This window comes from Mesoplodon mirus (genome assembly GCF_964341445.2).
Source record: "Mesoplodon mirus genome assembly, chromosome: 16".
NCBI classification, from domain to species: domain Eukaryota; kingdom Metazoa; phylum Chordata; class Mammalia; order Artiodactyla; family Ziphiidae; genus Mesoplodon; species Mesoplodon mirus.
In genome coordinates this window covers 63,968,739-63,984,274 of record NC_138992.1, presented here as the reverse complement: position 1 = coordinate 63,984,274, position 15,536 = coordinate 63,968,739, and the positions used below count along the sequence as shown (strand labels likewise).

General features: G+C 45.6%; 1 protein-coding gene across 1 annotated transcript; it reads right to left on the bottom strand.

Annotated features, from left to right (window-relative positions):
• Window positions 1-986: 986 nt before the first annotated feature.
• On the bottom strand, window positions 987-15,161 carry PRDM14 (PR/SET domain 14; the record flags this gene model as incomplete). Its single annotated transcript, XM_082600915.1, has 7 exons — window positions 987-1,214; window positions 3,094-3,195; window positions 8,201-8,403; window positions 12,364-12,634; window positions 13,600-13,757; window positions 13,850-13,903; window positions 14,462-15,161. 7 exons carry the CDS (start codon window positions 15,159-15,161, stop codon window positions 987-989), a joined length of 1,716 nt encoding a protein of 571 aa, XP_082457041.1.
• Between the last annotated feature and the right edge of the window lie 375 nt (window positions 15,162-15,536).

Here is a 15,536-nt window from a genome sequence, read left to right as displayed (position 1 = left end):
GCTGGACCCCTTCTTTCTTTCCTTCAGTAAAGTGGTAACTCAGTGGCACTCTCTCAGAGGGTTCATGCTCTACATAGATGTTGGCTATTTTGACCCACATGAGATGAGTCAGTCTGCTGTCTCCTTGCACATTAGAAAGCCTTGTGACAATGTATGTGGCACATTTTTCTTTTCACTCTATGTATTAGTATGGACCAGCGAATTAGAAGACCTACAGAAAAATTCCACTTGTCTCTTCATCAGGTTTAAAACTAGAGCACTATAAATACATTTATTTATTTCGTAGCCTATTGCAATTTTCAGCCTTTCTTCATTTGGTAATAATTTTTCTTCCCCAATTGTTAGAGGTCACAGATGGTAGGGTGAATAAGTAACTTCTGTGTCCTCCAAGAAATTCGGTTTGGTGCTAAACAAACTGTTAACATCAGGTGTTTTTCATGTGATGGGTAGAAACTAAGGGTTTTAAAATGAATCCAAATAAAATGGGAGCTTAATTCATGTCTGAACACTTGTTATAATACTAATGAAGCTCTGGCTTGAATGGATTTTTAAAGAATTTATTCTGTTAAGAAACTAACAGGGGATGGGCACAGACATATTACAATTGCGGGCCTGAGGGAAACAGTAGAGAAAAAGCCTTTTTTTAAATCGCAAAATCAAAGACTTTGTTCCTAGTCCCTGAAATGAAATATAGTCCCTTTCAGGGTTGATGTTGAGTTTCCAGACCTTTAAGCACTATTAACAGCCAGCTTTCATTATTTCTAGGTGAATTCAACAAAACTCCATTCTTGTTAGAAATTATGAAAGACATTTCTGTGAAAGCTGTTAAAACCACAGTCAATAAATCTGGTAAATTCTGCTACTTGGTCAGTTCCATTATTCTGTTCCTCGTCTCAATCTAACTGGCTTTTGTTTGCAAGATACACCTATAAACAAGAAATATCAAGACAGAAATACAGAGGCACTGTCCTCAGACTCTCTGAGGGCTAGCAGTCTTCATGAAACTTCATGTGGGAGTGGAGGGCTTCTTGACCTGGGAAGGTCTTTCCACAGATGTTACAGGAACAGCCTTCATCCTCCTTGTGCGAGCGTCGGACATGGCTGTCGTGGGCAGCGTGGGATGCGAAAGATTTACCACAGTACTTGCATTTGAAGGGCTTCTCCCCGGAGTGCTGTCTGATATGTGTGCGGAGTATACTAGAGGCAGTGAACCTCTGCAGAGGACAGAAAGCAGGAGAAAAAGTAAACTTCCATCAGCTGGACAACCAGTGAAAGAAAGGGGTTAATTTCACTGTTACCGATCCTTATGTCACCCCTTAGTTCTCCATTCAGCGAACCTTGGGCTTTAATGCTACAGGGCACGCTTGGTCAACAGGTGTAGCCTTAATAAAAAAGGACACGATGGGGCTTCCCTGGTGGCGCAGTGGTTGAGAGTCCGCCTGCCGATGCAGGGGACGCGGGTTCGTGCCCCAGTCCGGGAGGATCCCACGTGCCGCGGAGCGGCTGGGCCCGTGAGCCATGGCCGCTGGGCCTGCGCGTCCGGAGCCTGTGCTCCGCAACGGGAGAGGCCACAACAGTGAGAGGCCCGTGTACCGCAAAAAAAAAAAAAAAAAAAAATTTGTGTACAGGTTTTCGTATAAACATATAAACTTTCATTTCTCCGGGATAAGTGCCCAGGAGAGCAACTGCTGGGTTGTGTGGTGGTTACAAGTTTAGTTCTTAAAGAAACTGCCAAATAGCTTTCCAGAAACGGCCAAATAGTACCATTTCAGATTCCCAAGTACTTTGCTGCTTTTACCTGTCTTTTCTTTCCCTTATTTATAACCTTTCCCTTAATTCATTTCAATACTCTGCTCTGACCTTTGTCACTTTCAAGTATTTATTAGCGATGTAATGACTCCATTTATTGGGAGTCCATTGACAGAGATACAAAACACCGGGTTCAACCGGTGACCTTGGATTTGGGGGGCTGGGCACGCATGGGGTTGGCCCACTGCTCAGTAAGGAGCACAAGGTGTAGGTGTCTAGGACACCCAGACAAGGACAGTCTCCATCAGCTTAGGTGACGGTAAGTCAGAACGCCAAACAGCTCAGTTATGCCCCAAGTGCACTGAGTTCCCTCTTTGGGCACCTCTCATTCCCAGGTTAGCCAGAAGACCAAGGTGGGGATCAGAATTAGAATGCCAGAAAGAGGAGGGGCGGTGGGATATTTTGAGCCTGCTCTGGAAATCCTGCGGGAGAGTATTCATCCCTCAGGATGGATTCCTCATCCATACAAATCCAGGGCCACCTTCCTTAGGTCTGTGCTGGCTCCATATGGTCTAGTTATGTCTTAGCCCCATTTTGCTACACTGTACACATTGGACAGTCCAAATGTATCTCATCAAAATAGAACATGAGGTGCTTTAGTATAATATTTTTAAGGAATGGTCAGACTTTTGTTTCTAGCCCAGCCACCCCTAACCACGTCTTTCTCTCTTCATTTTTATAACTTATTACTCTGTATAATGAAGATTAGATGCCACTTCAGCGAAATTGCTCTAAAAATTTAGATCAGCAGCGTGTAAGAGTCTGTACTTTGAAAGACTGCATCATCAGGTCTGCTATCATCAGGCTCCTGTAAATTTAGGGTCTATTTCATGACAAATGCCCTAGATGCCAATTTGGCAGTAGTAGGTTGCATCTGATCATTGTAAGTGAACAGGAGTATAATCTGGGGGTGGAAATTGGGGATGGGCTGACAATGAACTAATTTACCAGGAACTCTTTTTTTTTTTTTTTTTTTTTTTTTTTTTTTTGCGGTACGCGGGCCTCTCACTGTTGTGGCCTCTCCCGCTGTGGAGCACAGGCTCCGGACGTGCAGGCTCAGCGGCCACGGCTCACGGGCCCAGCCGCTCCACGGCATGTGGGATCTTCCCGGACGGGGGGCACGAACCCGTCTTCCCCGCATCGGCAGGCAGACTCTCAACCACTGCGCCACCAGGGAAGCCCCTACCAGGAACTCTTATAAGCTAGGGTTTATGCCACAAGTTCTTATCCATGGACACCCAATCAGGGCTCAAGGCAGATCCCTTAAAAGAAGGTTCCATTTACCTTTGTACAATATACACAGTGGTAGGGTCTGTCTCCAGAGTGGACTCTCATGTGCTTGTTTAGGCTGGAAGATTGAGAGAAACATTTCCCACACGTAGAACACTAAAACGAAAAAGAAAAATACGGTTGAAACCACGTCTTCCCCTTAACAAGTTTATTTCACCATTATGTTTATCTGGGGGGAAGAACTATTGTATTTATTCTGTGCACATCTGTAGGCAGAGGATCAAGCAGATCCAGGCTGAGGGTCTAGCTGAGACAGGAGAAAGGCATCCCGGGACTACAGGGAAGAATCTGGCAGCATGGGTTCTGGTCCAGAGGCTGCTAATGCTGTGACTAAGGCAGTTCATCTGAAGTCTTTGGGTTAAGTTAGCTGCTTCAGATGTGAAACGGCAGTGTATATAGAGGCCTGAATGTGTCCTGCTCTGTCAACAAGTAGCTGTGTGACCAGAACAAATCAGTTAAACTCGGGATCTTTGTTTCCTCAATTTTCCTCATGGGCAAAAAATACCTGTCTTGCCTTCCTCACAAGGCTGTGAGTAAATCGCAAGCCCCCAGCAATTAATTCAACAAGTATTTATGGAGAACCTCTCAACACTCTGCTAGAGACAAGGAGGAACAATCTAGTGGGGGTAGGGACGAATATGCAGACCAGAGCGGCAATACAGGTGACAGATAACTCAACACATGTACCTACAAAAAGAGGGTAATATTTTGGGGGGCCAGTGAGAGCCTGTGGTACAGCCACTTGCTGTGAACAGTTCCTGTCATTTCTCTGTGTTCTTGACCCTGATGACTTCTGTGCAATCTTCTCAGGAATTCTGAACCAAATAAAGGAAACTATTGTGTTTCTGGACCCTGTTCCCCAGGTGTCCTTATGGGCACAAATGAGAGCCTGGCTATTTTTAGATGGTGGGATTCTAGGGTGGATTTTTTTTTTTTTTTTTTGCGGTACGCGGGCCTCTCACTGTTGTGGCCCCTCCCGTTGCGGAGCACAGGCTCCGGACGCGCAGGCCCAGCGGCCCTGGCTCACGGGCCCAGCCGCTCTGCAGCATGTGGGATCTTCCCGGACCGGGGCACGAACCCGCGTCCCCTGAATCGGCAGGCAGACTCTCAACCACTGTGCCACCAGGGAAGCCCTACTTGACGTTTTAATAATGAGCATGTATTGTCATTACTGAAGCAAAAACAGATGTTGAGTTCACATTGCAAAAAGAACAGATCAATTATAAAAGGGGAGCAATTAGAACATGAAACTGTTCTTGGAAATTAAACAACAAAAAAGTATCGAATAGAAATGCTGTATGTAATAGACTCAGCTGACTGCTAAAGACTGAATACATGACATAAAAATTAAGGTTGGGGAACTCTCAGAGAATGCAGATGAAGAAGAATTAAAAGTCAAGTACAGGGAGGTAGATTCAACCTAACATTTGGCTAAAAGGAATCCCAGGAGAGAACAAAAATCGAAGACAGATAATAGCCAAGGAAAGGACAAGAGAATTCCTTTGAGCTTATCACTTGTGCCTTCAGGTGGAAAGAATACTTTGTCTTCTACTGACTACAAAGCAGGAAGAAAAAAAAAAAAAAAAGGAAAGAAAGAAAAAACCATATAATGTAACACATTCTGTTAAAATTTCAGAACTCAAAAGTTAAAGAACAATTTTCACAAAGCAGGAAACTGGTTATTTACAAAGAAACAAGAACCAGATTGGCATCAAATGGTAGAAGAAATGATTCTTTAAAAGTTCTACCAGTAAATTATTCCTATCTAAAATTCCATATCCAGCCAAACTATCAAAGACGTATGTGAGTAAAATATCCTAAAAGAAGGACTCAGAAAATGTTTCACTGTGCACTGCTAAAAACGATTACTTGAAGATGTGCCCCAGTAATATAAAAAGAGAAATCAAGAAAGAGAGAGAGTGGCATAGAAGAATCAGTGGAGCTAAGGAAGGTAATGAAAGATATCCAAATATGACCGTTTACAGGCCTAGGGAGCAACTGGTTCAAATCAGAACAAATTCAAATCAGAATCGGATTTAAAAAAGAAATGAGTATAATTTCAAGAATGTAAGTATTATACAAGTTATATAATTAAGAAGCTAAACGTATCACTTGCAATTAAAAATCCTAGCAAAAACAAAAGCTTGCAAGGAAGTCAAAGACAAAATACAAAGAAAGTTAAAGTCTGGCAGCAATTTGAACAAGTCATGGAGAAAAGAAACGCCTTCTGAAAAAAAACAAAGTCCTCTCGCCATTGGTCAGGTGTTTCAAAAAGTTGGAGAGAACTGACATTCCGAATCTATGTATGAGCTCTTTGTAGTCATCAAGATGGACTGCAATATTTTTGTGTTATTCATTAATTTTGCCTGACAAATCAGCTGAAAAGGAGGTTGTTTAGGCTTTAAATGCTGGAAGGAGGGTAATACAAGGTTCTTCACTGTTGGTTATACACCCAACATCTTCTGATATTTTAAATCAGTAATTTTTTTTCTCTTTCAGCAGCTGATCTTGTTAAAAAATCATTTATCTGAAGTTCTGCCTGTCTGTTTCACTTGAGCTTTTTTTTTTTTTTTCTGTTCAAATTAAATCAAACGCTTTCTTTGGGGCTCCTGCAGAAATTAAATATACTTTATCATCTTGAAAGTTAAGTACTCAAATTAAAGTATATGAAATAAAGAAAACTAAAAGAGAATAAAAAATGTTTAGCAGTAAAGAAAAGCAAAGAAGAAAACCTCAGTCTTCTGAACATAACAAAGGAAGGGGAAGTGCCCGGGGAAATTCAGGTTGAGATGTCGGACTCAGGCTCAGGACAGAATTCTGGCTTGAGATTTGAAACCATTTAAATGGTACTTATAGTCATGATAAAGGATCACACCATTCCGGGAGGGTTTGCAAAGAGAAATACTGTCCTAAAGAACTCTCAGGAACACTCAGTATAAGAGGATGCACCCCCTTCTCTAGCCTTTAAAAATCACTATCCTGGACTTCCCTGGCGGTCCAGTGGTTAAGACTCCAAGCTTCCACTGCAGGGGGCACGGGCTCTGTTCCTGGTCAGGGAACTAAGATCCCGCATGCCTCGTGGACAAAATAAATTAATAAATAGTTTAAAAAATAAAATAAAACTACTATCCCTCCACTCTACCATCAAGACCTCTCCTCTCTGGAAGCCCAAGACATTCACTGTACTACTACCAGCTTACACCTCCTCTTATCATTCCTGTCATCTCTGGGCCTCCTGGTCTACGGTCCCCCGATTTCAAAGCCAGCAGTACTTCCTACGGCTCCTCTCGTCGATCCCCAATCCAAGACCCATCATTGTCCTCAGTGTTTAGGCAAATGACCCACGTAACGTTCTAGTGTATATTTCTTGACCTGACTCAGATAACCTTTTCCTGCATTCTACTTTGGTCAAAAAACCAAACCAAACCAAACCAAACCAACAAAAACTAATCCTGTAGCTTCTGCTTTTTAAGCAAACATCTTTTGATCTGGCTGCAGCAATCCCAGCAAATATCTTAAATGCTCCATCTCATCAACTGTAAGATCCACCACTACTTTATCATTTATTTTTGGCTGTGTTGAGTCTTTGTTGCTGCACGTGGGCTTTCTCTAGTTGCACACTGCGGAGCAACTAAGCCTGTGTGCCACAACTACTGAGCCTGCGCTCTAGAGCCCGCGAGCCACGACTGCTGAGCCCGAGTGCCTAGAGACCGTGCTCCGCAACAAGAGAAGCCACTGCAGTGAGAAGACGGCGCGCCGCAACGAAGAGTAGCCCCTGCTCACCACAACTCCAAAAAAGCCCACGTGCAGCAACAAAGACCCAACACAGCCAAAAATTAAAAAAAAAAAAAATTCTTACAAAAATAATACATGATAATTGTAAAAATACTCAGATTTTATAGGAGTATATAGTCCAGTGATTGTGATTTTTCCAGAAGCTTCACTGTGAACGGGAGGGGAGAGACAAGAGCAGTTTTATGATGACCACTCTGTTTTCAAATGGAGAAAACTGGGGGCTTGGAGGAGTCCTGACAGGGCAGGAGTCCGACCCGAAGCTGTCTGTACCTGAGCTTCAGCCTCTTTCTCCTAATTAAGACCAGTGGTAGCCAGCACTTTCTTGCACCAAGCCTGGCAGAGCCACCAGGTCTCCAGAATGGTGGAAAATGACTCCCTAATGCCACCATTGCTTTTCTGCCTTACAAAATCCTTGGCATGGCATAGAGGCCATCCATCCTCTGGACTGTGCCCATGTTTCATCCTCGCCTGTAACTATCAACATGCCTGCACGTTGAACCTAGAGATTATCATACTAAGTGAAGTAAGTCAGAAAGAGAAAGACAAATACCATATGATATCACTTATATATGGAATCTAAAATACGACACAAATGAACCTATCTACGAAATAGAAACAGACTCACAGACACAGAGAACAGACTTGTGGTCGCCAAGGGGGAGGGGGTGGGGGAGGAAAGGACTGGGAGTTTGGGATGAGCAGATGCAAACTAGTATATATGGGACGGATAAATAACAAGGTCCTACTCTACAGCACGGGGAACTATATTCAATATCCTGTGACAAACCACAATGGAAAAGAATATGAAAAAGACTGTATATAACTGGGTCACTTTGCTGTACAGCAGAAATTAACACAACATTGCACACATCATGGAAGAAGGTGTAGTTACCTAAAACCACAGGCCAGGGCCTTTCCCACCTGGAATGTCTCGAACGCCCCCCACCCCAGCCAATCAACCCCACCTAAGATATAAGCCAGACGCTCCACTGTCCTAGCTTCTTCTCACGGCCACCTGTCTACGAGGCCTTGCATGACCCACGTGTCCAGGTAGGACACCCTTCCTCTGTCCCCGTCTACCATGTACCTCCAGCCTCACACTCGGGTGTCACGGCATTGGTTCACATGTGCTCTTCCACAGCACTGTCGCCTCCTTCAGACACCCTGTCCCGTCCTCCCACCTGCTGTTGTGTCCCAGCAACACGCACGCAGGAGGCCCTCGGTGGTCACCCAGGGCTTTGGGGAAGCAGCATGAACGCAGAGTGCTGGAGCAAAGGGCAGGGTCACTCGCCGCCCTGACTCTTACCTTGTGAGGCCGATGCTTCTCATGAACGTGAAGGATATGGATCCGGAGCCGGTCTCTCTTCTCAAAGGACCGTTTGCATAAAGAACAGGGGAATTTCCTGTCACCCTTGTCCACACAGGGGGTGTACTTGAGATGCTTGTCTCTGTAATATTTGTAGGTGAATACTTTTCCACATCTTTCACACCTGTACCCTTCTGCGGAGTCTGTCAAACACAGGGGGATAAGTCGCTCGGTCAGCTACCCTCCCTCATTCTTATTTTCTTCAAGGTGATTTTTTACAACTTTTTATTACCAAAAATTTGAAACATGTACCAAAGTCAAAATAATGGAATAAACCTTCAAGTGCCCAAACACCAAGCTCTGACAATGACCAACTCACTTACGTGACTTCCCTCCATAAGGGATTATTATTTTTTTTCCATAATGGATTCTTTTTAACACTAATTTCTCACTTGGTTCATAAACATCTCAAACCATAATCTTTAATAGATAACGACTTTTTAAAAAGCATAACCATAATGCCATTGTCATACCTAAACAGTCAATCCTTATTCCTTACTAGAAACATATATATTTATGTACATACACACATGCATACGTGTTTCATTATTTTATAGTCAGTTGATTCAATGTAGGATTCAAAGCCTATTGTGCTGTCCACAGAGGCTATGTCTCTTCACTCTCTTAATCTATAGGTTCTCCTTACCTTTTGTTCCCGAAATATATTTGTTGAAGAAGCCCTTCCTCTGGCCCTGTTTCTGAGCAGGTCAGTCCTACAGTTCCTGACTGGCATTCTTTACAAGGTTCACATACCAAACACCTACCGTTGTTTGTCCCTTTCAGATCAGCCTGAGAGCTACAAGTTCCAAGGCGTTCACCCAGGACCTTGATGGACACCCACAGCTTCTCCCCAAGCTTCCCGAGTTCTGTTCCATTTGACCCCATTTACGAAGCCTTAGGTGCCCTTTTAGCTTAGAGCCTACTTCTCTGAACTTTTAAGGAAGATTCTAGAACCAATACATAGGGTTATTGTGATGATTCATTTAACCTTAACACTCACTGACTTCTTATCAATAAGAGATACTATCACTGAGTGACAGACAGACTGAGAAAGGTAAATCCATTTTTATAAGAGAGGTGGGGGTGAGGTTAGAGAGGGTTCAGCCGACTCTAGCAAAGGAGGTGCCAGGCTCAGGGGTGTCTATGTATTGGGGGAAGGGGAGAGGACTAGGGCCACCTACAAAAGCATCCCTGCCGAGGACACTCTGGATTCCAGAGCATAAAGTGGTTTTGACTGTGAATGCATCCCTGAAACCTCATTGTCTGGCCCCAGGGAGGCGGAGAGCAGCCAGGAGTGAGTATATGCAAGAGTGTGAAGGTGGAAATCTTCTTAGTTAGCATCGGGACAGCAGGGAAGCTATCCATCGGGGGTTCTGTTCGTTGATAACTGCGTCCCAGGCATGTTTAACAGGTGGCTAAGGAAAGAAATCAGTTTATTAAGTAAATAACCAGGAAGGCAACCACCAACGTCAGGATGATCCATTGCCCAGTCTTGTCTATCGCTTTCATTGAGGTGCTAATATTCTCAGAATCTCCCTGCTGGGATGGTTTTTGCTCGGAGCTAGAATTTTCATTGGTTAGAAATACCTGGCCTTCCTGCTTCCTGGGGTAGGAAGAGGAGGTCTACAAGACAGGGTCAGCGATCTTTACAAATCAAAGCACGAGGGCACACCAGAATTCAGAATAAGGGTTCAGTAGTGAATCTGCATAAGAACCACCACTTAGGCAGAAATGACAGAGCTCTCTCACCCTCACTAATCAGGCTGCGGCTGCCCACGTTTTCGGCTCAGGTCCTTGGAAATTTCTCTTAACCTAATTTTGTCCCGTTTCCTTTCCTTCTTCCTCCTTCCCATCTCAGTCTTTTCAGCCGAGGGGTTTCTCAATACCCAAAACTATGCCTCTGACCCACTACAGACACACCGTTCGGACAGAGCTTGGTAACGATTAAGAGCTGTCTACACATGCCACACCCTCAGCCCCCCAAACACACACTTGGCAGGTTTGCAAACTCAAATAACCCGCCCACATAGGGCCCAGGCCCTTCCCCCGACTCAAGACCTTCAAGGGGAAGGTTCCCACCGAGCCTCACCGAAAGCCTTTGCAAAAAAAGACCTTTCTTTTGAGAGGACGGAGGAATTTTGATTTTTCTTTCCTTTTCAGCCTATCCCCAAACATTCCTATTAACAGAAAACAAATGAATTTATCCATTAGTCTTCCCAACCAACTGAGCTGTTCACAAGTTCTCTGCCACAAGTTATCCTAAATATTTACACATCATCCTAACAGTGCCAACAAGCCTCGGATATACTTTGGTTCAGGAGCACAGATAACTGCAGGCCCTGTTGCTTATATGATTAGGATCTCTGATGCCTGTACATTATTCCACGTTAATGTATCATCATTTACTTAATTAGTCTAGTATTGGGCATTTAGGTTGTTCGTGACTTTTCACAAACAGGGGTGACGCTGTATTAAAAATCTTTATGGACAAAGCTTTTCCTTTTGGACTATTTCCTGAAGATAAATTTCCAGAAGAGTATTACTGATACGTTACTGATATATCCAAGGTTATGAACATTTTAACAGCTCTGATGCATAGTGCTGAATAATTTTTCAAAAGGATAGTGATTCTATTTTGCGTTATCAAGCATGTATCGTTCTCAAATCCACTTTTCACTTTTATTTCAAAAAAGCACTTGGCACATTTTTGGAAGTGACCAAAAAGTCTTGGCTTGGCGCCAAGCATGGGGCATCTGTGAGGTCCAGACTCAAGAGAATCCTGCACCCCACGCCATGCATTTATTGCGGTAGTGAGAAGGCAGTTCACCGAAACGGTTCACCAGCCCCTCAGTATTTGGCTTCTAGAAAGAGACTGCTCATTAGTCACCTCCGAATCCCTGGTGAACACGTCCTTGCCCTTGGCTTCACTATCCCCCAAGCCTGAACTGCCTCGCCTCTCCCTGCCTACCTCATCCATCTCACCACATCCCTAAGCAGCTCTCCCCAGTTTAGCCCAGCCTTCCTCCTTCTTTCAAGGCACATGGGGATCCAGAGCAGGCGCTATTCAAGTGTTTAGGATTGTCTCCTGCCCTGAAGGGTCTCAGTCTAGCAGAGAGACACGCATGCAGACCATCACTGCAGTATGATGAATGCAATTCACATTCTCTTTTACCTGCTACTTACGACATTTGTTCTAACATAATAAGACGGTCTTCTATCTGATTACCTATATTACAGTAATTCGCACTTGTCCGGTCCCACTCATGAGATCAGTGGTTCCCAGGCCTTTGCAGATATAAAAATCAACCGCTCAAAGAGCTTTTTTAAAATGCAACTTCCAGAGGCTCGTTCCCAGAGTGGGTTGGTAGTCCTCTAAAGTGTGACAGAAATGCAGAATCTCAGGTCCCAGCCCTGAATGAGAATCTGCATCTTTCCAAGGTCCCCAGGTATTCACACCCGCATTAAAATTGGAGAGCGAGAGTCTAGCTCCATGCTTCCCAAAGTTGACTAAGACCCACAGTAAGAAACAGATTTTATACTTGAGACCCAGTTCGCACACATCCATTTGAAACAAAAACCTCACCAAACAAGGCTTAACTTAAATGAGATTCACATCAATATTTTCTATTCTATTTTATTCTCATTCTCTCTTTTTTTCCTTCTTCTTTAATACTGGTCTCTACCACCAAATCCCCCACCCCGCTAAGATATTGCAACCCACTACTTGAAAACCAGTGCTCTAAAGCTTAGACTTCCGGAGCTGTGTGAACCTCAGCAGAGATGAATCAGAAGCTGGCTCACCTAAGGCAGAGGTTGCATCCATTTATTTCACTTTTATTTTATTCTCTGGGAGCGGTAGAAGAAAAGGTATACTGGTGAATAGGAGTAGCTCCAGCAGCTTTGGAAAGATGAGGGCATCTTCCTCCAGCTGGGTAATGCCCAGCTGGTTAGAGACGCCCTCAGTTTTGTGCTCTGAGTGTTGTGTTGGGAGGGAGAAGTTCCACAAGCAGGTGGAAAAGCTGCAGGAAGGTGTTGAGTCGGAGAAAGAGCCCAGTCCTTCCACTAAGACGGCCTCACTGGGTGAGGGGAAGGGGTGCACTCACCTTCCAAGGGCTCAGGCGTCTGCTTCCCGTGCTTTATGACCTGCAGGCTCACGGGAATGTCCAAAAACTTCTCATAGCAATCTCCATACCACACAAGGAGTTCTTGGTCCTGGCAGATCTCCTTGCAGGTTTCATAAAAGATCTGCCCTTGACATTGGACTGCAACCAGGTTCTGCTCCATGGGGAAGCGAGCACAGTTGACATAGGACATCCAGTTCCCTGCACCTCCTTTTCCATCAATAAAGTGGCTCAGACGACCATCTTCAAAGATCTAAATGAAATCAAACAAAGTTTGGAAATGCACATTTTTTTGGTCTGATCTAGAAAATAAATTTACTTATTAAAAATTTATAATTCAAAACTCACACTTGACCTACTGAATATATTTATGATCAATATGATTGAGCCTAAATGGATTTATTAGCTTAAAGATACCTCTATAGGTAGTGTGACATTTTAAAGAGATTCTTACTTTTATCACTTCCTCGATTTCCAGATTTCTAGAGTGAGCATACATTAGTTTCATAAACAGAGGCAAGGGAAACAGGAGGTTACATTTAATTCCACCACTTCAAGACAACCAATTAGTTTAGTATTTTATCTCAATTTAGTTTTCATGTGTATTGATGGAGCCATAATTTAATTCCTTCTCTGCTGTGGGCAATTCTACAGTCTTCAATGTTTTGTTATTACAAACAGCCCTGTGAAGTCTGGATTTCAGATTATTTTCCTCAACTATATTCCTTGATGTAGAAATCCACAGCGAGGGGCGATAATCTGATACATTCTGACAAACTGCAGTCCTACCATCCTGCCTCAAACAGAGTTAAGAGTATCAGTTTTCTAAAAATCCTCTTTAGATGAATGACATCGAAAATTTTCAATCTAGTCTTAGTCCTTTTTGGCATATTCTTAGCATCACTCTGTAATATTTAAAGTGTTTGGTTTTGTCTATAAATATAACCCAATGTATTAACTCTTTAAATGTATATTGCATGGCTAATCTTCAGAGGAAAATGCCTTAAGCCACCAAAAATTACACAGAATCCATGCAGAGGTGTTATCCTCAGGGACTGAACAGCTTGCCTTTCTTTATGTTGCAAAATAGGCAGCACAAGTTGGCAGATTACTGCCCGGAGGGGGCCCCCTCTCCCAGGCCAGGGGTCTCCCAGAGGGGCAGAGACCAAGGTTTCCTCCACCCACCTCCCTCCACCAACCCGCCAGAAACAAATTTACCTCCCACATCAGGGAATTGTCCCCGTATGTCCTGACTTCGCTGGTGTTGACCACTTTACCCTGAAAGGGCCCAAATCTGACTCCTTTGGCGACAGGGCTGCTGCAGAACACACCAAAATGTGCCACTCCACCGAATTTCGTCTGCCCAAGGCAGAGACCTAGGAGAGACCCAGGGCGGGAAAGAAAGCCAGTGAGGAAACTGACTGCATTTGTGCTGGAAAAGAAATCCAAGCCAAGAAGCCCTGCCTACCTTCTGGTAGCTGAAGGGAGTTGTTATCCGGAGTCCGAGGAAGAGAACCGGACCCTAGAAAAAGACAGGGTTAAATTTTTATTTTTTCGATAAAATGTATTATGAAATGCTTTCACACGGCGCTATCCTCCCCACCCCCTAGAGCTCACCATTATCCTGAATTGGATGTTTACTTGTCCTTTCTAGGTTTCCTGCTCCTTTTACATAGGCCATTTCTCACGTGAGACTCAAAACGACTCTAGTGGGTTATGTTGTAATTAACCCCGTTTGCAAATTTAAGGAACTTGAGGATCAGAGATAATGCTGATTTTGAGACTCCCAGGTACCTTGCACATCCCGGTAGAATCTGAGCCGGCCTGATCAGCCCGCCCCGCATGAACCGTTTCTCTTCTCACTAAAACAATCTTGGGTGTCATGCGGTTAAGCACATAGGGTCTCGGAGGTGAGCCTGCCATCCTCAGCTCCGTCTTCTAATGGAAGCACCTACGCTCCGCTGCAGGACTCGCACAGCCTCGGACCCACCTGAAAGCGCCCCTGCCCCCTCCCGTCCTCACCTCTCTTCCCGCCTCCCACCCGCACCCCCAAGTCCCGGATCACGGGGACTGCCTTTACCAGAGCTGTCTGTGGGGACCAGGAGGCCCGAAATCGCGTGGCGCAGGCGGGCTGAGTTCTGAGGGCTGGGGATGACCCCGTAGAGAACTAAGTGCAGGTCTTCCTGGGTGAACTGGTAACGGTGAGATGCCTTCCCCTCTTGGTTCGCGAGTTTGGGGCTATCCTCAGAGCGCTCTCTCGGGGAGCACGGTAACTGCTGGGAGGGCTTCGGACTCTCAGGGCGCAGCGAAGCATCCACTGGGGGCGGCGGCACGAAAATTTCAGGTCCCCAGCACTGGCCACCGTCGCTACGGCCGCCAGCGGGGCCCGCGTCTTCACTGGAGACGCCTGTAAACTCGTGACTGCAGTTCGGGAAGTGTCGTACCTCCCTGGGGCGGCGGGGAATTGGGTACCACGGCGGCACCTTGCTGTACCAGGGCAGCTCGTAGGGCGGCTCCCTCTGCAGCGCCAGGCCGGGGCTCGGCAAGGGAGGCGCCATCCGGAAGGCGAAGGGGGGCAGAGCCGGGGACGCGGACAGGGCCTCCAGCTGCCGGAAAGTTTGGAAACCCTCCTCCGCGGCGGTTAGGGTGTTCCCGTAGTGGCCGTAGGGCTGGAAAGGCGGGTAGTAGGCGTCCACGCGTTGGGGGCTACTCTGGAGCCTGTCGGGCGGGTAGCACCCCTTGTCCTGGGGTCCGGCCTCACTTGGCGGCCGCAGAGCCATCCCGGGCCACGGGGCGTGACGGGTCTGCGGAAGAACAAGCGCGGACGAGTGAGGGGCGCGGGGCGCTGCGGCCCGGCTCCTGCCTGCCCAGCCTCCACCGCCCGAGGCAGCCCCGGAGAGAATCGGATAAACTTCCCACTTCGATCCCTCAAGACCTACCCGCAAACGAAACAAAAACGGCAACAAACAACCCCGCTCCCGCCTCCCCCCCCACACCCCAGAAAAGACAAACAAACTAAAACGAAAATCTGTCGGGATTCTGCCCGACTCCAAATTCCAGGTACGTGTCGCCTTTGCTTTCCCTCTCCAAAGACGCCTTGACCTAGCAGGGCTCGTTTCCAACACCCACTCTGTACATCCGTCCCCAACCCCGCT